We start from the raw sequence: 26,229 nt of genomic DNA on the forward strand, positions 1-26,229 counted from the left end.
TAAGTTTCCATATTCATATTATTATATTTCACGCAATAAAACATGGATTTCTCATATAACTTTTGGCGATAAATTATGAGAGTAAGATGTTGAATATTATTGGAAGAATTCAATACGTACACAAATAAATTATTGAGATCGTAGAGGGCTATAAGATGACATTTTTATAAATGAAATGTAAAATCCTCAAGTCTCTTTTACAAATAAATGAGACAAAATTTAGATGAAAATTACAATAGAATAATGTATTCACAATAATGGAATGCAATGTTTGATATTAGAGAGTATATAGTTTCTGATTTTTTCAGATGCATATTATTATGTTTCATAAAAAAGAAACATAGGATTCACATGAAGGATTGAGACAAGGCTCTAAAAATGAGGATTAGCCGAGAGATTCATCCATCACATAGTGAAACAGATGGAGATAAACATACATTTAGAGGAGCATTTCAACGAGAACCCTAAAGAACTTTCAATTTATCGTGTTTACTCATACTTGGATTAAGTGTCATGAAATGTATGGAGGAGGTCATTAGTTGCATTACAAAAAAAAAATGAGCAAAATCATGTCTAACACAGTAAGTAGATTAAAAAACCGTTTTAAATTCAACAGAATTCTGGCCAACACAAAGGCAGCCAGAATAGTGACCACGAACAAAATACCGAGATATGAGAATGATGGGGAAATTTTTATCACCGATGTTTCGATGCATTGTAAGGGCACACAAATGTGGACGAGAATATCCGAAATCCAGATTTCGATGAATTGTCAGGGCAACACCTACTGAAATTCAACAGAGAATGTTTTTGTAGAAGGTAGAAAAATTGAGGAAGAAATGTACAAAATTAGAGGGAATGACCAAGTTTGCTAAAAAAGTTTTTGGGTGGAATGGTGATGATGATAGACAAATATTTGGGGGGGAAATTCATGAAATAAAAATTGGTATAGATATTAATAGATAATTTGTGTCCACCATGCGAGAAAAATCAAGATACGATGGGAGATCATTGGCTCAAGGCCAGTGAATCAACAATACATGGAAGATCACTGAGTCCAGGGTCAGGGGAATCAAGACTTCCTAAGGAAATTTTTCGAAATATATGGGAGATCTACATTCAACAAAGGAATTTATCAAGATATCAAGAATCCTTCTATCCAAGCGATCTGCATCACAAAGAATTCAAGAAACTAAGTAGGTCAGCTTGTAATTCTCTATTATTTTTTTTGGTAAATTAGGCTAGTGAGCCACTTTCATTTTGTGAAATCTTGTGTTGGCCAAATGATGGCTATTTCGATATTCAACTTGGATATCCTCCTTTCTCTATATACTAGCTAATCATGATACTTCATGTAAATGTTGATAGTTTTAAATATAAATTTTTGCTACATGTAATTGGAAACTTGCTTGAGACGGTAAACTTTTAAGGTCGTGCGCCTAATATGTGAGTAAATGCAGTCTAATATTAGGCTATCTAGTTCAGTAGCTTAAATTTTGCGTGAATGGAGCAAAGCTGCATTTAACATTTCCTCGATTCCTTCTTTATATCTTTGTTTGTATTTAGATCAAGTTTAAATTTGAAGCTTGTTGGTTTGTGACATCTGATTATTTTACCTGTAGTAAAGATGGACATATGAGGAATTATTGGAACTGAACTCGTAACTTGTAGCCGATACTTGAGTAGGTGAAAATGTTCGTTGAATTGAGCAGGATTGTTCTTCCTCTTTTTTCAATAACAAAATTTCCTCTCCACGGCCTTGGTTTTATCCTCGACTAACACTGAATTCTTTGTGCTTTATTATTACCCCCAGTTTGTCCTTTGCTGTTTCTTTTTGGTGATATGACTTCTTTAGACTTGTATAATACTTTTGGTTTAGTGACGATCTTTGATTTAGAGAAGCATGCTTGCTGTGGAAAACGCCTAAAGATAAATTTGTGGTTCTTATTCATCCTCATATTCAAATATGTATCTGAAAGCTATTTCATTTCTGGGTTCCAGGATGAAGCTGAGGTAATTGACAGAAATGATCACGAGCAGCAGTTTTTGGCCTGTGATGATCGTCTTTCTAATTATGGCCTTCTTGTCCTTATATCGAACACAGAGGTAGCAGCATCTGAAGTCGACAAACAAATTCAAGCATCTGTATCTTGGTGATGGGCCTCTGTGCTTATTGTTTAATGTTCTCAGTAACTAAGTTGTGGAAATTCTTGAATATTTCCCCAATTAAACTCGACATTTTTGTTAAAAGATATAATTTTGATATATGTTTGATGGCTCGCTCTATGTGAGAATTCTTTGACTTTTTTCATAAGTGCAGCCATCTATTCGAATTTTATTTGATTTTCAATAAAATCAACCAGCGAAAGCGCTATCATCGTGGATTTCATCGGAACATACCGCTATTTTATCCAGTGTAGAATGTAACTAATATTCTCTTGGAGTAAATTATTTGGTAAACGATCTAGTCAGATATGTGTGCCTTGAAAATGCACAGCAGACCTTACTTTGAAAGTTTTATCCAAACTATGGCAACTCAACCTGACATTGATGATCGGTGAGCACCAGGCTCGGGTCATTGATACATTCTAGTAGCTGCCTAGAGCTCGGGGCTTTGTTAAGGAGATGAAATCCGTGAATTTACAATCTACTTTTCTTGCACTGTGTTATGGAAATTGTTTTTATTTGATCCTATTCCTTGTGTCGTTCCATCGAATTTGGCTCTTGTGCAACCGCCGTTGGTGCACCTTGTTTCAAACCTTGTGTAACTTGTTACTATTTTCAATTTTGCAGAACACAATTGAAGGATTTCTTCAATCCTTAGACTTTTCATGAATTAATTATTCAAATACTCGACACTTTATTGAGCAAGGGGAGCCCTCATCACCTGGTGAGTTATTTGATGCCTGATGATGCTGGAGCTTATAAACAGCTTGCTGCATCCTCCAGCACCAGTGACTCCAATAGTTTTTATTTTTTATAAAATCAAATAAAATTTTGCAAAAATAAGAAAGGTTAAAGCTTACTACCCATGATAAAATTATATTACAGATATTAAATTTAAGAGTAGAGACGAGTCAATTCTATCGATATTCACAATAAAAAATAATATTTTTAGGATAAAAAGTAATAATTTTTCATGGATAACCCGTGAGATCGTCTCACACAAGTTTTTGTCTAAATTTAAAAATCGACTGGGTTTTAAAATAGAAAACTAAAATCGAGCCAACTTAATCAATGTTTTTGAAAACTAAAACCGAATATTAATGCTCCTGCCTCGAGCTGAGGATTGTTAGATTTGTTATTAGTGCACTGTGACAGTGTGACGAATGGCTGGGAATTATACGAAATGGCACCAACGAACCAGGGAAATACAAAAGTCTTTGTTTGGGGAATGGTGCCAAAATTTATTAGCTTCAAAGGACCAAATGCCATTTACCCGCCAGATAAACTTTTCGGGGAAAAATATTGGAATTATTGTTTATTTTACACAAGTAGATTTTTGGAATATTCATGAATGATGAACAAGATATGGAAAACTGGGGCTCTAAAAATTACAAAGAAAACGATCGGATCTGAGAGTAGAGTAGAACCCTATGGAAACCTATAAATGAATTTATTTGTTCTTGGGAGCAACGGTTTCATTACAGATATTCTTTGTTTTTTAATGATGTTTTAGACGGCAAAAATATATGTGAGACAGTCTCACGGATCATATTTGTGAGACGGATCTTTTATTTGGGTCATCCATGAAAAAATATTGCTTTCATGCTAAGAGTATTACTTTTTATTGTGAATATAGATAAGATTGATCCGTATCAAAGATTAAGATCCATGAAACGATCTCACATAAAACACACTCATTTTAGATTACCAATAATATACAGTCAGAGTCCTGTATATGAGAGACTTTAATAATTACATTTTAGACAATTCATGCCCATCGAGACCATAATTCTCCGGATTTTTATGAATTTCCTCCTTTTTATAGTTTTATTATTACAATAGTGCATCATTAGCTTAAATTACTATTTTTATTCATATGCTTAATAGAAAAAAAATATTAATTCTTTCATATTTTAATAACTTTATTGATTATCATTTAAGCTGCTTGAAATATTAATATGGATAAAAAATATTATAATTTTTGATATATATATAATTATAATCTCAATCATGTAATAATTATTCTTATACATGGCTTCTGCAAGGATAGCTGATATTCCAAAATTGAGAGGACAAAAGTTACGATTTTATTTTATTTTTACTTAAATAGATTTTAATGTACATAATATATATTTATTTTTGTTATAAAAACCGTAAATATTAATTCTAAATAAATAATATTCGATAGATGTTACTGTATCACATCAAAAAAAAAATAAGAACACAAAAAAATAGAATTAGCACAAGTTACAAAATTAAAATGAAAACGGAAAGCTTAAATGATTAAAATTAAAATTTTTTCATTATTAAAATTGTAGTTTTCCCATAAAGCATAAATTGATATAAATTAGTGAATCTTTATTTAAAAAGAACATGTATGAATATACATACGATATGAACTGAAATTAACAACAAATATCAACGGAATAATTTCCAGGGTACTGATAAATTAACAATATATTTCGGCTCCGTCCAGTATTTCCAATGATAATCCCTGCAAAAATAAGAACCAAACCCCAAGAGTGAAACAATAAAAATATATATAAATACTAAGTAAATATATACCTCCAAACTGGGTTATTAAATAACGATCGTTACCAGCGTCGATTACTTCCTCCAGAAACCAAAAATGGCAAATTAAATCTAGAGGTAGATTCATAGATTTACAGGAATTTCCATGCAGAGAATACACGTTAGAGGTAGAAGTGCGCAATAAAAATGAATCTTTTTGTTGATATATGGAAAACATACAACTTACCCAATAATTTAAATTATTTATCAACAGAAAAAACACAATCTTAACAATGAATATGTCGAGATCACGGGTAATAATAGATGAATCTGTTATTCAAGAAAGTGAGATCAAAACATGACAAAAAATTAAGGGTTGACTAAATTAATTATAAGGCAAAAGTGTAGAGCTCCCTTCAATCCAAAGAAGGTCTAAGTACTGGGTTAATTCAAGCTCCTGATCTATGCAAACCACAAATCCATCCAATTAAAATCTAGGCATGGATAGGGCTGAGGGATCCATAGATCGGCAGCTTAATCTTCCCACTAATATCCTCTTTTGGACTTCAAGGAGCTCCACGCTTTCACTCTAGTAATAATCTTCCAAGAAAACTGGACATGAAATCTTGGAAACAGGTGGGGTAAAAAAACTCCTGTTACTGAAGATTTTCAGGAAATATGGAACCCAAGACGACCGATATATATACTGAAGAAAAAAGATTTAAGAAATCAAGGGACGGAGCTAAAATTAATGGCTCGCATGAACAAGAAATCAACAAGCTGATTTCCAGATCTAGGTGATGGAAATGGAAGCAAGAGATAGTAGCCTACGTGACTTGAGATATACAAAAGCCATTGGCTTCTGCAGATGAAAGAAATCCTACCAACAACAACTGCCCCCGTAACAATTTATAGACAGCATAGCTACCCTTGTGGGTAACCCTAGGAGAAGAGTGATAAATATTTAATTTGATCTTTTAAAAAAATATATAATAAGGAATAATTTAAGTAATAAATCTTTGAAAATAATATTGAGTCAAACACTATCTATTTATATTTGTAAGAAATTACTCGTAAAATGATATTTTTTAAAAACTTATTCTTACTAAAAAAGAATAAATTTGTGTTTGGTTATATACATGGAATTTCTATTTTTTTTCAATTTTTGAATCATAAAAAAAGGGATTATTAAAAACGAAGCCACAATGATTTTGGAATTAATAATAGCAAAAAAATTATTATCCTATCGATATGTATATTTGAATTTTACGCGCTACTCAATATTTTTTAGTTTTTTTTCTTGACGACGGAGCTCGCTGCCGTTATCATATTTTGATGTACATTAAATAAACTTCCGGACACACACAATATTATGTAAATCACATTAATCAGTTAAATCACATTAGATAAATTTTGTACGACAGACTCGTCCAAAAATGTTAAGAGGAGGATATAACTCTCGAGCAATTTGTTAGCTTCCACATATTCTACTATTTTGGACACATTCTCATCATGACAATATTTTTTTAGTTTTAAACTTTAATTTGAGCAACAATGTCAATATTCTACTGCTTAGTGCAGCCAATACTTCGAATAAATTAGTTTCAATTTTTAAAAAAATTATTTTAAAGAAGACTTCCAGTGCTGGATCTGGTTTTCAAGTTCACACAGATCCAACTTGCCCAGCCGTTTCTTTTATTTTCTTTTCATTGCGAGATACCATGACTAACTAAATCCAACACATACCGGTCGGACATTGTCCCAAGTGTTCATTCAATAATGCAGACTATGCAGTATAAGTTATGTCTGTGTCATCTCACAGTGACAAATCATACGGTACTGTATTGAATAGCATTAGATAAATTTTAGTAGGTGAGCTGTGTTAAAATCGATATATATTACATACATAAAAATACAATCAACGTCTCGAAAAATAAATAAAATGGGTACAAATCTTATCAGGAGACGAGAATGGGTGGTGATTGATTAGATTCCCTTTGGCTAGAAAGTCACATGCGTCTGTCATAAAAAAAATATATGATCGATGGCCCCAAGAAAAGGAAAAATGGCACTGCCCGCCTCTGGATTTACTTTGACTGCAGGGAATGAATAGTTGTGAATAATGAATACTGTGCATAGTACTGTCTTTGAATGACCTCTCCAACTGTATTTCCTGCGCTTGAATTCACTTTATGGGTAATAATACAGTTTGTCATTTGCTCGGCTAACCATGATCACCTCATTTTTATAAACGGAAATTTGTATTTTTTTTATCTTCTATTTTATTATTGACAAAAATTTGTGTGACGATCTCACGGATCGTAGTTTGTGAAACATATCTTTTATTTGATTCATCATGAAAAATATTACTTTTTATGCTAAAAATATTACTTTTTATTGTGGATATCGGTATGGTTTACTCATTTCGAAGATAAAGATTCGTGAGACCGTTTCACAAGAGAATTACTCTTTATAATTTCAATAATTATCTTTTTAACAATCTTATTCTTTGAAAACAATTTGGTGTTGTTCACATCAGTATTTTAGACGAAAAATGAACAAAATTATAAAAAATCAAAAAATACGTGATTAAAATTGAAATTCGACACGGCGAATAAAAAAATTATAAAAAAGTAAGATCGAAAATATATTTTTCTTTTTTATTATCATTTACCCTATGAAATCAAATAGGAACACATGATATTTATTTTTTGAAAAACGAATAACACTTAAAAAAATGATAGTCTTTGTTTCTTAAATAAATAAATAAATAATTGATAACTTTTGTTCGCAGATGGTTTATAAAACTTTTTATAAAAAAAATTTCTGAGATTGACTTGTTTCCCCTAATTTTTAATTCTCTAGCAGATATATATTAATCTAATATTTTCTGGTTAGTACTTACAATCAATAAATCGTAAATTAATTTATATAATCCAATCTGATTTTAACATAATTTCTTATTTATTTGTTCACCTCCATTAATGTTTTGGGGTGCAAAATTAATTGAGTAGATCTTTTATGAGACGGTCTCGCAAATTTTTATATGTGAGACGGGTCAATCCTATCGATATTCACAATAAAAAGTAATACTTTTAGCATAAAAAGTAATATTTTTTATGGATGACCCAAATAAGATGTCCATCTCACAAAATAAAACCCGTCATATAAATTTTTGCCAAATTAATTTTAGACAGACAAACCAATGTTTAGGAATTTCGAACAAAAAAAAAAAGTATTTTTCATTTTTCAGATAAATAGCAAAATAAACGGAGGAGTAAATAAAATTATTCATGGGTCGAACATCGGGTTTTTTTTTTAAAAAGTTGAATTCGGAAACAAGGCCCAAACACTGAAATGGGCTAAACAACGTCAGTCGCAATTGTTAACGTTTTATTGGATCAAAATATTTGGGCTGGGCAGTAGTTTTATTTAGGGTTGCATAAAATATCGATTATATTATATTTAAGTTAAACACACTATAAATGTTAAAAATAATACAAAAATATACTATTTTATATGATTATTTATTTTAATTAATCATGATTATTTTTTTAAAAGAGCACGTTATTACTTGGTTATAATTTATAAATGATTTTGGCTCCTCTGGCCATCGGAGGTGGCTGCGAGAAAATGAAGAGCTCATCTGTCCTAAACAATCTCCACTAGAATCATGGGTTTACGGAATTGTGCTATTCAGGTCAAATTTCCAAGACCCGTCGAGATTTTGGTATAATTGGAGCCGGAGGAGCGTCAACTGAAACGAGAGATTCAGAGGAAAAATGGCAGAAGTGGAGCAATTACTGAGCAAGAAAGTAGCCGATCGTTACCTGAAGCGGGAGGTCCTCGGTGAAGGTACATACGGTGTCGTTTTCAAGGCCATCGATACCAAGGTATGGAATCTATTCTCTTATGTGCTATCCTTTTTTCCTCTTTTAAACTTATGCGTATGGCTCTAGGGTTTTAGTTATAGTTTTGGTAGTTTTGGAGTACCTTGTTTTGAATGCTCAATCGTAATGTTTTGGTCTGGAAAAATAATTTCGATTGTTTACTTCGAACGTACTTTCTACTGATATTGGATAGATCAACTCAAGTGAGACGCAGCAAATTGATTCGAGTTTTGCTTTGTGCAGACTGGACAAACAGTTGCTATTAAGAAGATTCGGCTGGGGAAGCAGAAAGAGGGGGTGAATTTCACAGCATTAAGAGAAATTAAATTGCTCAAGGAGCTTAAGGATGAAAATGTTATCGAGTTAATTGATACCTTCCCACATAAAGGGAACTTGCACCTTGTGTTTGAGTTCATGGAGACAGATTTAGAAGCCGTTATCCGGGATAGAAATATAGTTCTGTCCCCAGCTGATATAAAGTCATACATTCAGATGACCTTGAAGGGACTTACATTTTGCCACAAGAAATGGGTCCTGCATAGGTGCATTGTTGTTCCATGCATTTATTTTCGAATCTTCAACTTGCTCCTAATCTTTTTGAGTTTCTTCTGTTAATTTGAGCAGGGATATGAAACCAAACAATTTGCTAATAGGATCCCGTGGGCAGCTTAAACTTGCCGATTTTGGTCTAGCTCGTGTATTTGGGAGCCCTGATCGGAGGTTCACTCATCAGGTATACCCATGTCCGACTACTCCATAGTCCATGCTCGGACAGGAAGTTGAAGTCCATCACATTTTAGATTAACTTAAAATGACATGTGCAGAAATCCATGTATTCGAGTCTTCATTTTACTGGTACTTTTTATTGAAATATTATTGTTTGTTGGCATAAAGTGGTTAATTCAGGCATTGAGTGAAAGTTTACAGATTTGTGTTTTAATGCAGAATGCAGTTATGTCGGTCTCAAAAAAAAAAGAAAGAAAAAAGAATGCAATTAATTATGATTTTGATACAGATTACTGGGGTTTGGGGTGTTTCTGATGAAACTCTATTTTCAGCAACTCAATACGATTATCTTGTGACTTTTAGTGTTATTTGAGCAATGATTAAGCTAATAGCTAAATTATTACACCTTAAGCTTGATGTGGTACTTAATGCCCAAATTCATAAACGATTTATTTGAATTTCTGGAATCTGTAGTCCTTGCATGTTTTTTAAATCAAACATTTACTAGACCTTTTAAATTCTGTGCAATCATAGGTTTTTGCTAGATGGTACAGAGCACCTGAGCTGTTGTTTGGTTCTAAGCAATACGGTCCAGGAGTAGATGTATGGGCTGCAGCTTGTATTTTTGCTGAACTGCTATTACGTCGACCATTTCTGCAGGTGACTCTTGCTACCCTTTTGGTTATTATCAACTAAACTATCGACCACTGTTCCTGCTATATTTTCTTTGGTGACTACTGTTATGAATGTATTTTGAGTGTCGTCGATGTTGATTGCCCTTGTTATGTGACGCTTTTGTTAAATATCACATATCAACTGGATAAGTTATTTGGAGTTGTATATTACTGACTTGGACAATCCTTCCCTCTTAAGCTACCTTTTTGCGGTGCAATTAGGCACACACCCATTATCTTAACAGAGTATCATAGCCCAAACTCATCGTCATGTGTTGGACCGCCCTAATGGGTCACCCGCTAATATCTTGTATATTTCAAGCCCAAGATGTTCATTTCTGGGCATGGGTGGATGTTTTAGTTGTCTCAAATCGGCTGGATTAAGTTCTTATGACTTGTATATATGGACTTAGACAATCATCTCCTTGAGTTAGTTTTTGAGATGGAGTTAAACCCAAGTCTATGATCACTATCTTAACATAGTATTAAGCCCTAGTTCCACTGGTATGTGTCGGACTGCTCTAATGGGCCACTCGCTAATATCTTGTATATTTCACATTCCAGATGTTCACTTTTTGGACATGATTGGTGTGTTATTTATCTCAAATCGGCTGAATTAAGTACTTGATAATTGTATAGATGGACTTGCACAATCCTTTTTGAACTAGCTTTTAAGGTGTAGTTATGTCCAAGTCTATCATCTTAACAAACAAAACTTTGATATATAAAGAATTTACAAATGCATGCATATATATATATATATATATATATATCAGTTATTGTATTTGAGTGGCTGAAAGCTTTGATTTTGCATGCTTATATCTTGTGGGCAGTTAATCATAATGGTGCAAAACTTTGTCATCAATGGAGATCTTTTGAGAAAGTGATGTTGCAATTTTGCATTGTGACTGCATAATCTCTGATGCAACTCACCTTCACCTGTATTACCTACTGTTAACAAAAGCTGTTCACCTCCTTTATTCTTTTATGTTAACTACGATTTGTTTGCTGGGAAACATTCTCATGCTCATAGTTTGCAGATGTGATTTGTTTGCTCGGAAACATTCTCATGCTCATAGTTTGCAGATATGCTGTTTATTTTGGATATTTTACTTGTTTTAGTGGTTAAATTTTGGGTCTAAATGAGTTGATGTAGGGAAATAGCGATATCGATCAACTGGGAAAGATCTTTGCTGCTTTTGGGACACCAAAGCCATCTCAATGGCAAGATTTGGTATATCTTCCTGATTACGTGGAATATCAATATGTTCCTGGCCAACCTCTGCGTACATTATTTCCCATGGCTAGTGACGATGCCTTGGACCTTTTATCTAAGATGTTTACATATGATCCAAAATCAAGAATTTCAGCACAACATGCCCTAGAGCATCGGTATGTAAAATAATTTTTTTTATGGTTACGTGGCGACCGCGGGATTGATTCTCTTTCCATAGGTATTTTTCTTCCATTCCTCCACCTACGGAACCTGCTTTGCTCCCGAGGCCTCCACCAAAGAGGGAGTCGGTCAATGCTAAGGTTTCAGACTTCAATGCCCAGGAGGGTCCAACTGTATTGTCTCCTCCAAGAAAGGTTAGAAGAGTGATGCCTCATCGTGAGGGATTTGATCTAAATGCTCACCACGTGGATAAAATGGATGTCCGTGGCAATGAGATAAGACCAACAACTGGAGAGAGGAGCGGACAGGCTCCGACATCGCTAGATTTCTCAGTTTTTGGAATGAGGCCACCTAATAGACCAACTATTAACAGGTATATATTGCATGTTGGCATCCAGTAACCTTGGATTTCTGAATATGCCAGCTAACACTTGTGAACCGTTGGCCTTACTTTATCTGTTGAATAAATTAGCATGGTAGAATTGCATCAGCTAATTCTCATCCTTCTGGTGCTTCTTAAGGAGAAATATACTTGAATAGGGAAAAATCTTCCCATTGACACACCCCTCTGTGTTTATTATTTATTTGGATGGAGATTATTGGAATTATCTGCTCGCAGTTAGAGTATGCTGTTTGATTTTGTATGCAATAGAATGGTGGCGAGGGCATAAATTGTATCAGGCTAAAATGTCAGCGAGAAATACTGAGTCAATATCTAGGTTTTTTAAAACAGGGGTGTCTTGGAGCATGATGTAACCCTCTATAAAGAAATTACAAAATTTTGATTGGGAATGAATTCTTCTTAAATTTACGGTTGACCGGTGGCCTTCCAACTCTCTATGGTTGAGTAAAGGGCTCTTTATATCCTTCAACTCAGAGAAAGATAACTTTCTATGAAAGAACTCCAGTTGTCAAAACTTTGTATGTTAGTTTTTTGGTCCCCTTTTCATTATCATTATGGTTCCATACCAGTCTCCCATGGTCTTAATTTTCTATGTTTTGAACCCCATTGCCTTTGGGTCTTATTTCAGTTCTGACAGATCACATCTGAAGAGGAAACTTGATCTTGAATTTCAAATACCTGAAGAAGACTAATTTGGGGTCAACTATCTGGCTTTTTAAGTTTTTGTGTACAAATGAATCCTGTCTGCTACCAGAGGTTTGTGATGGCTTTCTCACATAATCCTTCTTTTAGCTGTCATTTGTATTTTAATTCTCTGTTTTCATTGTTAAATTGTTTGTTCTTCTTTGTTTATTACCAGTATATCAGAGCAACAAAACTTGTGTCGTGAAGAATGAAGTCGCAATTTGATTCAGAATGAATACAATTGAATATAGCGCCTCTCATGAACTCAGAATCTGTACAATAGAGCAGGAAGAGCTATAATATCTTTTACAATGTTATTCGATAATTTTTACATGATTTGAAACTTGAATTTTGGTATTCAATTAAAAGGTTATGTAAACCTGTGTTTGAGATGTAAAAGGAGATCCAATATTGTTTGCGGAAACATTTTCCTTCATTGTTTTTAAGATAAAGCTTCCTATGCTTAGATGAGGGGATTTTTTTCTCTGAAATGTGCATCAAGATTTGACTTTGTATCCATTTTTTCCAAGAATATTATGTTAACTGCCCTTTTCACGTATGCTGGATTGACATTTTTATCTGGAATAAGTTTTATTACATGGATTGTGATGTGGCCTTTTTTTTACCACGTGGCCGTTTTGGTGGTGATTAATATCATGTGATTTTACTTGTTTAAAGTTTTGAACTATATCTTGCCATTGTCAATTCATGGGTGAATTACTAGTTTACTTGGATTTTCGAGGGCTTCATGGTTGCATTGATGGCAGTAGTGACTCGTCATTTAAAAGTTGACATCAATTATATGTATGATTGTAATAAAACACAAGGTTCGTAACCATTTTGCACGTCTCTCCTTTTTAAAAAAAAAAAAAAACAATCTCGTGTACTTTTCTTGAAACACAATTTCTATGTCTATTTTAGTTTGTGCGTGTCTTCATCAAAACAAAAATTTCTTGTCATGTATCAATCATATGAGCCTCGCTTATAATTCCATTTTGTTTGGAAATAAAAATGATTTTTTTGTCGTGTTTTATTTGCGCTGCTAGCATGATAGACGATAGTGTCCAAATCCCATGGCACACAACTGTTGTGGTTAAAAATCAAGAAATTTTCAGTAGCTTTTATTCATATTCATACATGTGCTTATTTTATTCTAATCCAAGATCAAACTTTTTGGAAAATTAATTGCTCAATCATAGAAATTACAGGATTACAACAATTCATATCGTCCAAACGCTATTTAATTTATAATAATTTACGTGCATAGACTGCATTTTGCATGGATTCAGGTGAATTTGAACATTCAACTCCATTCTGAATTCCATTCAGCAAGTCACAAAACATATCTTCATATCAACACGTCCACTGGAACCGTGGAGTCGAAGACTCTCTCTTCGGCCTTCTTCGCCTAAACAAGACAGTAATTCCCAGATCGATATTAATTTTATGATAAGGACTTGAATTGAATCACATTAAGGCAAGATGAGATGTTTACTTCGAGTTCCCAATTGGTGCGCGATACAATAACAAGAAGAGAGACAACTTGCACCAGTAAAGCGCATAGAATCCCCAACCATAGACCCTACAAGTTTTTGACACATATTTTCACATTGTCTGCAAAGAAATAAATGTGGAAAAAAAAGGTTAGATATCAATGAATTTTTTTACCTTTCCTCCTATGTGTGAAACAAATGCCAACAATATAGCCAATGGAACGCCCAGAAGATAGTATGATCCAAGATTAACATAAGCCCCAATCTTTTGCAAACCGCATCCTCGAACCGATCCTACGCTTACAAATTAACAGTACACATATTTACCTGTGCATCGTATGCCAAGAGCTATAACTGATAATAATAGTGTATCTCAAGTAATTTCGCGCTAAAAAGATCAAACAAGTGATATGTTAGTAATTACATGCTTGATCATTTACACTAAGAACTCTTTGAAAATCTGTGGACTTGGTTTAATGCCAACTCTGGGTCAGTGTAATGAAAACTATGGTTAACAATAATACCGATGCAAATCAAATATTTCAAATTTTGCAACCAACAAACAATTATTTTTTGATCAATATGTCGACAATAAGAGAAATTAATGTTTATATAACGTATATGATCATCATCATTATTATTTGGATAACGTAACAAGTGGTGCCATAGAAAAAGTAAAAGAAAATCATTCATCTGCGAGATAAGTTTAAGATCTTGGTCTATTTAGAAGCGTAGATACCTGAAAGAACACACTGAACCCCATCCATGAAGTTGGATGCTGCAAGAATTGGCATCATGATTCCAACGTATCTCGCAACTGCTGTTTCGTTGCTGTAAGCATATCCCCACACATTTCGTATCAATATCAAAATCAAGCCTACCATAATGCCCTCACCGATAGCCATCACTAGGACTACGCCAACTGCTAACCGTGCAGCACGTGGATGCCCAGCCCCAAGTTCATTAGAGACTCGTGTGCTACATTGTAAAATACAGCCGTTATCATGAGGTGCAACCCACTATCATAATATCAGACCACGATGATTTATCTAAACCTTGTGGTTATAATTTACTATGTTGTGTAGAATGTCTAACTAGAGGAGGAGATCAAGGGGGCACAAGTAAGGGCAGTTGTCACTTAAGATGAAAAAGTGATTCAAAATTTATGTATTCATAATTTATAAGCTTCTTACTTTTCCATCAATTTATGGTTAACATTATTGGAGAAAAAATATTATTGGAGAAGAAGATTTGTTGCATGACTAACCTGACTGCACAACTGAGTCCGAAAGGGATCATCCAAACGGTTGCAGCTGTGTTAAGGCTGGAGATGAAAAATGTTGATTCAGTTAGCGTTACCAGTGTAATTTTCAAGACAGAATAAATCAAAGATTTATTGAGACAAGATGAAGAGAGGGGGAAAAGGGTCAAACCAGATTGAAAGCACCGAGGTTTCTAACTCAGGATTTGGAAGTAGGCCAGAAAGTAGAACCATCATTTCAAAAGACCATGCTTCCAAGCTGTTAAAATTGCAAAATAAATCATCATCTACAAGAAGTATTCTGTTTGACATAATTTTAATGCTGTGTACAATTCATAACAAGAAACAGATAATTAACATCCATCAGTTTATTTTCACATAATTACTTTTAAGGGTAAAAGTAGAGTCATATGAGATTCAAAACAAACAACAAAAAAGATGCACGAAAATTATAAGAAGAACGTTGGGAGGTAACAATCTCAGGCAATCCTATGTGCCAGCTATCCAAATATGAGGCTTAGGCCATTATTGTATTAACTTGGAGAGAAGAAGGCACTTACCAAACCATGATTGCTGAAGGAATGGCAAGTCTGATAAAAGTAAGGACGTTATGTATGGCTTCTTTTGAAAATCCTGTCCAAGTCTTCGCACATGAAGAAGAAAACTTGATGTAAAGCGACAAAAACAAAACATTCATCCAGTAAGATACTGAATTTGCCACCGCAGCTCCTCGAACACCAAGCCCAGACTTATAAACAAGAGCCCAACACAAAGGGATATGCAAAGCAGTGGTGATTCCCGAGCTTATCATCATGGGGAATACGATGTTTTGCGTTTGAAGGAATCTGACTTGGCATTGAAGAAAACCAAACCCAAAGATGCTAGGAATCATGAAACGAGCATAACTTCCAGCCTCTTTTGATATATTAGGATCTTGGCCTAAAGCTGTTAAAACTGAAGTTGTGTTTGCCCATACGACAGCGAGAGGTATGCACACTATTAGAAGAACAAACATGGCTCTTTGCATGTGGATGCCAAGCATATGATACTGCTTTGCTCCATAAGATTGGCCGCAAAGCGTGTCTAATGCACTAGCCATTCCCATCTACTTGGTCACCAAAAAAGGGTCGAGGATAATAAGGGATTCAGGAATTAAGATCAGTAAACAATATAGATTTCGATCCTTTTTTTCCATTTAAGAAACAAAATTATTGTTTGTTTTTCATTTGAACAAAATGGAAACTATAGGTGTCAATTGTATTTATCAGAGACAAAGCAGTGGATAGTTCACCACTCACAATCGAAGATAATCTGGACTATACCTACAAATCTTCTTAATATACCAAATGATATTAACTAATCATGATTCGCAATCGTGGTCGCAGAAATCGCCGCGGAGGTCACCGTTTCAGTTCTCATGACATTTCGCGAAATGATCGCGGTGCTGATATTTTTTAAAAATTAATACAAATTGAAAATTTTAGAAAAATATTTTAAAATATGTAAATCAAAATAAATATCATTTAAATAGATTATTTGATTAAAACAATATATTAGATATATTTTTTAAAATTTTATTCACGTCTTATTGAATAACAAAGCATATCTTTGTCATATACGAAACAAAAGATTATTTTTCGAAAAAAACAGTTTTACTAATATCATTTTTCAAAATTTGCATATTATTTAAATTAATATGTAATTATTGTAATGTATAACAAGTTTCAATTATATACTAAATTTACACTTTAAAACTATTTTTAATATATTTTATATATACTTTCAAAATTAACTTTATTAAATAAATAATTGATAAAATAGATCGAATACTTTTATGTTCTTCTATCAATTTACTAAAAGTTTATATTATATGTATTATTTATGAAATCTATACAAATTAAGAAGAGTAGGTCGAGCTATACAAATTATGAAATCTATACAAATTATATGTATAATTTATGAAATCATTTACCCATAATAAGAAAAGTGAAAAAATTAATAATAAAAATAAATAAATAAACAAACAAGAAGAGCACATGAAGAGCTCGATCCAGCACCTCGACCCAATTGGGTCGACCTCTTCACCCCTAACACCTTGGACCCGACTCTCCTGTATTTTTTTTTTACCGTTCTGTTCCGTGTCATTTCGTTGATCTGTTCCACAGATAACATGTCGTTTTCTACCTACGTAACGACATCACAAAGCATCAATTTTCACCTCGTTCCCATTCCGTCCCCGGACGACATCACAAAACATCAATTTTCACACCCCGGAACTTCGTCACGGTGGGACTCGTTCCCATTCCGTCCCCGGAACGGCCGTTCCGATATCGTTTCAACAAACCATGTAACTAATGAACGCATCATTTTCAGAATTATTATCAACCCCCGATGAATAAGCCAGTAATACGTATACTTCCGGCTGCTATCGCAGATGCCAAAGATAGACACGACTCTAAGGGGGATTTTCTAGTTCTTCACGCAACCACTATTCAAGGATTTTGCTTAAATACCCATGCTGATACCAATGTATGAAGCCAAAACATTCTACATATTTCCCTTTCTTTCATCCGAGTTCCGACACAGTCTCTAGGCTACTGTACGAAGAGCTAAACATGTGTAAATCAAAATTTCATGTTATCTTTGATCAATTTTGGGTTCACCAGCAGTAAATGAATATTTTAAAGTTCATGACCAACCCCAACCATTACCACCCATCTTGCTTAATTAGATTATTCTTGGGGCCTCTCCTCTTCAAATGAGGAAGAGATTTTTTAAAGAGCTTACCAACAAGGTGAAACCGGTGACGGAGGAAAAAGAAGTGGCCATTGAAGCACCGGAAAGAGCTAAAACCCCCAAGTGACCCACAAACATCAAAGAGATCAGCTGCAAACAAAACTGCAACAAACTGACCAAAATTAGAGGACCCGCTAGCCACAGCTGCTTCTTCACTTCGTTTGCACAACCATTTTCTTGATCTGGGATTTTCTCAATCAGAGCTGTGCTTTCATTATCAGTACTCTCCATTTGCTACGATGATTGACTTGAAATCGATCAAGCTAAAGTAAAGAACGTAATTGCTCAAGATTGCATTAGCATGTAATGATCATCCCGAAGAATTGGCAATTTTGCATGTATGTGAAAATGTGTTGTGTTGAATCCTCGGCCGCTATGAGGCTTGGATGGGAAACGAGCAATACAATTAATATAAATCTGAACAGCAAAAAGTTGATTTTGCTTTCTCGCCAATCCATAATCGTGTTTTTGTCTTGTTGTGGAACCGGCATACTCTAGTATCTGAAATAAAATAAGTGTGATAATTGTGAGATCTGACAGTTTTTTTAAAAAAACATAAGCGACCAAATTAAAAGTAGCATAGTAGATACTCAAAAGATTACTTATGTATAGTGATATTTTCAACCAAACAAAAGAACTAAAATAAAAATGACCATGTTTAGTTAATATAAGAATAATCTTGTTTGTTTGTCTAAGAACAAAATGAACTTAGTGGGATGTATTCAATGTAGAGATTTAATGACTTTCAATGATTTTTTTTTAAATGATAGATTTTTGTGGATTTGTTAGATTTTTATTGACTCTCGTAGAATCTCACAGATTTGTAATCAATGAAATCAACATGTGTTGCCTTCAAAGTGATGGATAAAATGTTGGGAAAAGAAGCTGTATACATCATCATTTATGGAATATATACCTTGTTAGATTAATTCGTAATTATGAAAATATGATCATATAATATTATTAAAAGCTACAAGTTTTCATACGAAAGCACGCGCAATTAAATATGAGTCCACCTAGATTAGTTATAATAGTAATTGTAACTTTTAATAATATTATATTTTAAATCATTCAAATTATGTAATAATCCAAATATTATGTTTTATAAGTTGATGTGACATGTATTTAATTAGCTAGTTAAGTATGATGAAATTAATTACATTAAATTTTTTTATGTAAGTGATGGTTACTGATTTATTATATTTAATTGAATAGTTTAATCCTTTGAAAGGAGTAATTCCACTAATGGTATTAACTTTCAAAGGAAAAAAACTACTGGCATTAAAAAAAAAGGGCAAATGAATGATTTCCGATAATTTGGTTTCGTTTTCTAATTTATTTAACCAAACCCTAAAAACCAATCCATATCAATCATGACAAAAATTTGTGTGAGACGGTCTCACGGGTTGTATTTGTGAGACGGATTTCTTATTTGGGTCATCCATGAAAAAGTATTACTTTTTATGCTAAAAGTATTAGTTTTTATTGTGAATATGGGTAGGGTTGACCCGTCTCACAGATTAAAATTCGTGAGACGGTCTCACATAAGACACACTCATCAATCATTTGGTTTAGTTTTCTAATTTATTTAAATTTTGTTTTGTTTTTGTTTACCCCTATATATCAATACCAATGACCCATTCATGCCAATATCCCACACCAAATTAACAAACGCAAGCAAATTTTAAGTAAAATGCGTCTCTTTCTTGTGGAAATGCATCTTTATATATATTTTTATGTATATATATAGTTCATAAAATATCATTAGTATTATGAAAATTTGATGATAGATATACATTGCTTTATAAATAAATTTTAGGGTTTCCAATTATTTAACGAAGTGAATGAAAATATAAAAATATATTTTATTTAAAAGCCTGATAACGGATAATGGTTAAAAAAATTTAAAAAAATTCAAACTAATTCATTTTAAGAATTTATATATTTTGATACAAAATTCGTAATATCATTAACTGAAACATTGAACATTAAAATTGGAATAGGACGAAGACGAAAATCTATATATTTATAAAAGTGTAGATTCTGCGCAAAAAATTTTGCATCGTGCTTTTATTACATTGTTAAAAAACTAAATATTGTTTGTATTAATTGCATGAATATATATACCTATAAAGTGTGGATGATGGATACATTTTTTGTGTTATGATTTTGCTACATTACCTAAAAACTATTTATATTGTTTGTTCTAATTGCATGAATATTAGTAAAAAAAAAAGTATATGAAATTTAGTGTCAAATTTGTGATAATAAATTTGTAGAAATCTATGTATTACTCATTTGTTTAATTTATACAATTATTTTTTTGAACCTATTAAACACATGATAATCATATTAATGTTTTTATTTTGTCAATAGAAAATTGCAATATAAGATACTTAAAAAAATTATTAAAATAATATATTTTTGAATAAATAAATATTTTTTCATTAAAAATATTTTAAAAAACATTTAAAAGTGTGAATCATTACCTAATATATAATACACACACATATACATACATATATAATTTTGAATGGATTCCACCCAATATATAATTAATCAGTAGTCTAATGATTCCAACTAATATATAATTAATAGTCTAAAAAATACTAATGAATTATCACTAAAATATACATTGATTGTAGTAATTTATATCACTTCAAAAATAAAATGTAACTCCTATATTAATTTTTTCAAATAATACATCTTTAAACTACATTTAAATTTTTTATCTTTTTGATTTCCTCTCAACATGTTATTTTATTATTTTAATGCAATTTTGTCGTTATATTTTTGTGCAATTTCTTAAATTATAATATCACAACAAAATATATGAAAAAAAATAATTATATATGGAATAGTAAAATAATATAATAAGAGAATATAACATAATCCAGTTTCTGTTCATATTTGTGGAAAGAATATCATATAATCCAGTTTATATTCATAGCAACTTTTGTGGAAAGGGATACGAACCATTGGCAAAACCAATCCGGTGAATAAATTTTCACTATCCTATATGCAGTAAAACATCAAAACCCTGTACATCTCTTGTCTGAATACTAATTTTAGCGAACTACTGACATCAATCTTCAACTGTACATGGATTGCAGGGAGTTATATCTTCAGGGATAGTAACAGACCTGGTGTATTCAGAAAGGAGATCCAGTTTTTGTTGCGAGTTTGCAGCCAGTTCAAACAGTTTTAGTCGCTGGCATGGCATTTGTAATCCTTGGCGACCAATTATACTCTGGAGGGCATGTCAAGACATTGAAGGAAAAAGATGGCATAATATAATCACCAAAAAAACTTGAAATAAATTAAAGTTCCAGCAAACTGAATTTTTTCCCAAAACTTGATAAATTTTCCAATCTTTAGGGTCATTGGAGCTATCCTCGTTATGATTGGCCTCTATCTAGTCTTACGGGGTAAAGCAGCAGCAGCAGAGACAAAGATTCAAATCTAACATAATGATGAAACATTGACAAGACATCTGTTACAGAGCAACAGCAAAAGCCAAGAGTGTGGTTTGTTTCACCCTACCCCTGCAGGCACTGCCTGCAGGGGTAGGCAGGGGTAATAACAGTCCAGATCTCTCCACATGAGTGATCCGGACCCACCTCCATGAAAAAAAAAAACAAAAAATGACTCGAAAAAATCCGAGCCGTTGGATCGACCCCTGCGGGTACTGCCCGCAGGGTAGGGTCGAACGAACCCAAGAGTGTCATGGTGACACTGATATTCCATAACAATCTTAAGCCGGTCAACACATGGTGATTTGCTCAAACTTCTATTTCATGGAACATAAATCCAACTGTTCTCAAAAAACCTTAGCATCAATATCTTTACAGGAATGTTTGAATTTTATGCGCTTTAGAAACATTACACGTTTGCTGGCCTATAAAAGCATAAAAAGGACAGATGAAAATGAGCTGCACTATTATGAACTTCAGATGAAGTGAATGCTGCAGTTTTGCGAAGTGGCATGATAGGATCCAAGCCTGGCTTAGAATTTTCAATTATAACACTTTTCAGAGTTTCGGTCGAGAACAAGCACGACGAGAATTTATCTGTTCGGCCAGTTGATTTACATAAAGAAATATTGTTCAGGATGTGGGGTCATCAATATGCGGTCATCACAAGGGGTAAAAAATCTTTTAAGATAAGTGATCACAGTTTACCTGTATAACTTCATAGAGACTATATGTGTTGGTTTTGCCAATCACTGGGAAAACGAAAAGGACAGTTCAAATTCAGAACAACCCAAAATACATTAAACCGAATGAAAAGAACACACAAATGTAACAAAAGTGTCATAAAAAGCAGTTTTCTCAACGACCAAAACATTTTGAAGCACCAATCAACTCTACCTCACAGTAACTATGTCATCAATCTTCAAGATCATACGAACACACTCAGCGGCCAAAGAAATAGCACTTGTGCTCACCAAGAGAGGCTGCACCACATTCTCCTCCAAAATGTTAGTGATCTGTCCCTTCCTCACGTTGATACCTGCATTTATCTCTCCCTGTGCGTGCCTATTCCTCAGCTCAGTCACAATGGCAATTGGGTTTAAACCAGCATTCTCAGCCAACGTGTACGGAATAACCTCGAGAGCTTCAGCGAAAGCTTTCACACAGTACCCTTCCATCCCATGTAGCACCTTCGCCCATGCACCCAATTGCCTTGATAATTCAATCTCTGGAGCTCCACCCCCTGCAATCAAAAACTTTTTGTTCACCAAACACCTCACCACACACAGAGCATCATGCAGACTCCTCTCAGCCTCATCAATCACCAATTGATTTGATCCACGAACCAGAACACTTGTAGTCCTCCCCATTTCCTTGATCCCTGTGATCTTCACTAGCTTCCCACCATCTCCCAATGATACCTCCTCCACCAAATCAGCAAACCCCAACTTCTCTGCACGAAAATGCTCGATGTTGGAAATAGGCAAGCAATTCAATGTCTTGGTAATAAACTCTATCTCATCCCTCTCCACGTCCTTAATCACCAAAATCTTTGCCTTTGCCAAATAATGCAATGACAAGTCTGTAACAGCATCCCTCAAAATACTCTTCTGAATCAACAATACGTTGCAGCCCGAGGCTTTAATTTTCTTTATCATGCTTAAAATATAGTTTCTCTCGTCCTTTAAAATCCGATCCATTTGTGTGTAGTCAGAAACCACAATGCTCTGCTCAATATCAGTTTTGGGGGGAGAAATCTGAAACTGTATCACCCCAATCTTTGCATTCTCCACCCTCGTCAATCCACCGGCAGCGTGACTAACTTTCTTATCAAAAACCAACCCTTTCACCAACTCCGTGTCATCAATGGTACCCCCGAGTTTCTTCACAATCTTTATATCTCTCAGGTCTACCAGATCCGGCTTCTCAGAATCCACCACATAGAGCACGGCATCAACAGCTAAAGGGGCTAAAAGCGTGGAATACTGAGAAACCACCTTTGAATTTAATGATGTGGAGGCCGATTTTATCAAGGAATCACGGTCGGTTAACTCAACAGGCACAGCCATTGCAGACAAAATCTCGACAGCCTTGATCGAAGCCTTATTTAGGGCGTCGGATATGATAGTGGGGTGAATGCCAGATATGAGAAGGGAAAGTGCGGCTTTGAGTAAAGCACCAGCGATAACGACGACGGTAGTGGTTCCATCACCAGCGACAACATCCTGAGACTTGGACAGCTCTACGAGAAACTTTGCGGCGGGTTGGAGGACTTCCATCTTGTTGAGGATGGTGGCGCCATCATTTGTTATGATGACTTCGCCGGAGGAAGTAGAAATCATCTTATCCATGCCCTTGGGACCGAGGCTGGTGCGAACGGCGTTAGCGACGGACTGAGCTGCCGCTATGTTCGCCATACGAATGTCATCTTTCCGCTTGTTGTCCACGAATGTCTCCGTCTTCTGCTTCGATACCGCGAGTGCCGCCATTTTTTGTTAGATCCGAAGTGCGAACACTGAACTGAAGTTGTAAAACCCTACAGAGGGACAAACTTATTTATCCAGAACATTTAAATGAATTTTATCATCGGAGATTTGTTGAATAAGGTTTTTTTTATAATTAATTAAAAAATTTAATTTCAAAAATAATTTAAAAACAAAATTATTTGCAAACTACTGTAATCCGCGCATTACAAAGCACGGACGATCCCCGTGAAGCGCGGAACGCACGTCCACTTAGATATATGATTATTGATTATTATTATTTAATAATTCTATATTTATTATTTTTTCTTCTATGTTATTATTATGCATTTTATTAAAAAATTATTAATTCGAATCGGTATTATTTTGTTTTTTTTAATTTTAATTATCAATAAAAAAAAAAAAATATTTATCATATATGTTTTTATTTAATATTTGTATATTTGTTTGGGTGATTGAATTAGAGATATGAGAAAATTAAAGAGATATGAGAGGGAAGGGGAGAAATTAAGGAGAATAAAAATAATAGTCTTTCCCAATATGCCAATAAGAGATTTCATTTTAGCATATACTATCGTGGCATATACTATCGTTGAAACTTACGCTTAATTATAATATTCATTCTATTAGTTAAATTTATATTGTTTATTTTATATTTAAGCTATTATTATTAATTAATTTCATCGCAACATAAAAACTAAACGACGTAAAATATTTATAAATATATTATTATTATTATTATTATTATTAACTAATTTAATTCGAATGAAAAATATATAAATATTTTATAATATTAATTATTAAATATTTTGTATTATTTGGTTTGGAGATTGAAAATTTGAGATACAGAATTGAAGGGAGGAATTAAAAGAATAAAAATAGTAGTCTTTCATCAGTAACACCAATAAGATGTTTAACTTTAACATATATTATCGATAAACTTACATTAAATTACAATATTTTCATTCTATTCTTAAATGTACATTGTTTATTTTTCATTGTTTGTTTTCAATTTTTATTAATTTTTCATAACAACATTAAAATAAAATATTAATCACAACATAAAAATACAATATTAATATTATTACAAGTAATTAATTTTTGCTTGCTTCCTTCACTTTGGCCTTCTTATTTTTAAAATTGATTTATTTAATAAATCTATTAATAATATAAACCGAGTATATATAATTATATGTTTTACAATTAAATTTTTTTTATGAAATGTGTTTATAAAATTTTGAGAGATTCGAAATGGGTCTTCCTAAAATATCTTTTTGACCAATTGATTTTATGTACGTTTTTTTGAAATAATAATTCAAAAATAAAAAATATTTTTCCGTTCTCTCGTATCTCTCATATTTTTAATCATCTCATATTTTTAAAATAAAACAATAATTTAAAATGAAACAATAAATATTTTTTCAATCCTCTCATATTTTAAAAATATTGATTTATGTATTTTTCTTTCAATACCTCTCGTATCTCTAATTTTTCAATCACCCAACCAAATAATACAAAATATTTAATAATTAACATATTTTATAAATATTTATACTTTATATTTTTAATTTGAATTAAATTAAAATTTTCGAATTAAATTAATAATGAAAAATAATAATAAATATAAGAATAATAAGATATTTAGTTATAATTATGAAAATAAATAATAATAATAATAAGAATAATAAGTACGTGTACAAATTAAAATAATAATACATTACGAAATAATAAAAGAAATTATTAATATATATGTGGACGAGCGTCCGCGCTTTGTAACCCGGTACTTATAATTTTTTTTACATTTTTTGAAATTATTTTTTTTTTCCAATCCCGTGGATAAGTCATAATACTAATTACATCAATTTTAATATTATATCAAGGAACCCGGCTACTATAATTTTAATTTTGAAAGCAAATGATCAATAATCTACATCTTAATAATTAATATATGTTCAATTTTGTTACACTTTTTTTTTTCAGTTAATGACTAATACTAAAAAAAATTCGTAATTTTTGGGTCCACATGTGTTTTCAGATGAAATTTGATACAAAAGATTGAAAATATAAAACAAATATATGATATTTTATAAATAAATGTTTTAAATCTTGCACTAATATATGATTTTTTAATACTCGTACATGTATAACATATTTTGATATTATTGACATGTTTTTTCAGATAAAAATTTGGTATAAAATCTTGAAAAACGGCTATAAATATATGATATTTGAGTACTAGATATTTCAAATTTGACAAAAATATATGATTTTTA

At 32.8% G+C, this 26,229-nt stretch overlaps 3 protein-coding genes, 1 long non-coding RNA gene and 1 pseudogene across 6 annotated transcripts; 3 read left to right on the plus strand and 2 right to left on the minus strand.

Moving 5' to 3' along the window:
- The first annotated feature begins 858 nt into the window (after positions 1 to 858).
- On the plus strand, positions 859 to 2,960 carry LOC140833602 (uncharacterized). 2 transcript variants are annotated; one of them, XR_012118506.1, is made up of 4 exons: positions 859 to 1,196; positions 1,623 to 1,682; positions 2,002 to 2,106; positions 2,794 to 2,960. It is a non-coding gene; the product is annotated as an uncharacterized lncRNA (long non-coding RNA). The 2 variants fall into 2 exon arrangements; XR_012118505.1 differs by lacking the exon at positions 859 to 1,196 and having other exon boundaries at positions 1,323 to 1,682.
- A 5,298-nt stretch (positions 2,961 to 8,258) lies between these two features.
- On the plus strand, positions 8,259 to 13,047 carry LOC140835020 (cyclin-dependent kinase D-3-like). Its single transcript, XM_073200297.1, has 8 exons — positions 8,259 to 8,570; positions 8,811 to 9,109; positions 9,192 to 9,300; positions 9,828 to 9,953; positions 11,124 to 11,359; positions 11,422 to 11,736; positions 12,395 to 12,522; positions 12,626 to 13,047. Exons 1-7 carry the CDS (start codon positions 8,460 to 8,462, stop codon positions 12,456 to 12,458), a joined length of 1,260 nt encoding a protein of 419 aa, XP_073056398.1. The 5' UTR covers positions 8,259 to 8,459; the 3' UTR covers positions 12,459 to 12,522; positions 12,626 to 13,047.
- A 546-nt stretch (positions 13,048 to 13,593) lies between these two features.
- On the minus strand, positions 13,594 to 21,260 carry LOC140835022 (protein DETOXIFICATION 16-like). 2 transcript variants are annotated; one of them, XM_073200300.1, is made up of 9 exons: positions 21,144 to 21,260; positions 17,992 to 18,234; positions 15,765 to 16,309; positions 15,377 to 15,463; positions 15,211 to 15,267; positions 14,683 to 14,921; positions 14,119 to 14,237; positions 13,946 to 14,032; positions 13,594 to 13,858 (listed from the first exon to the last, which is right to left on the minus strand). In XM_073200300.1, the coding sequence occupies exons 2-9, from the start codon at positions 18,229 to 18,231 to the stop codon at positions 13,799 to 13,801; spliced, it is 1,434 nt and encodes a 477-aa protein (XP_073056401.1). In that variant the 5' UTR covers positions 18,232 to 18,234; positions 21,144 to 21,260; the 3' UTR covers positions 13,594 to 13,798. The 2 variants fall into 2 exon arrangements, with proteins under 2 accessions (XP_073056401.1, XP_073056400.1); XM_073200299.1 differs by lacking the exon at positions 21,144 to 21,260 and having other exon boundaries at positions 13,595 to 13,858; positions 17,992 to 18,473.
- Positions 19,694 to 21,523, plus strand: LOC140835545 (WAT1-related protein At3g18200-like; annotated as a pseudogene).
- A 703-nt stretch (positions 21,524 to 22,226) lies between these two features.
- On the minus strand, positions 22,227 to 24,049 carry LOC140835021 (T-complex protein 1 subunit delta-like). The gene has a single exon (XM_073200298.1). It carries the CDS (start codon positions 23,960 to 23,962, stop codon positions 22,367 to 22,369), a length of 1,596 nt encoding a protein of 531 aa, XP_073056399.1. The 5' UTR covers positions 23,963 to 24,049; the 3' UTR covers positions 22,227 to 22,366.
- Between the last annotated feature and the right edge of the window lie 2,180 nt (positions 24,050 to 26,229).

Source organism: Primulina eburnea, chromosome 6 (assembly GCF_022965805.1).
Source record: "Primulina eburnea isolate SZY01 chromosome 6, ASM2296580v1, whole genome shotgun sequence".
NCBI lineage: Eukaryota > Viridiplantae > Streptophyta > Magnoliopsida > Lamiales > Gesneriaceae > Primulina > Primulina eburnea.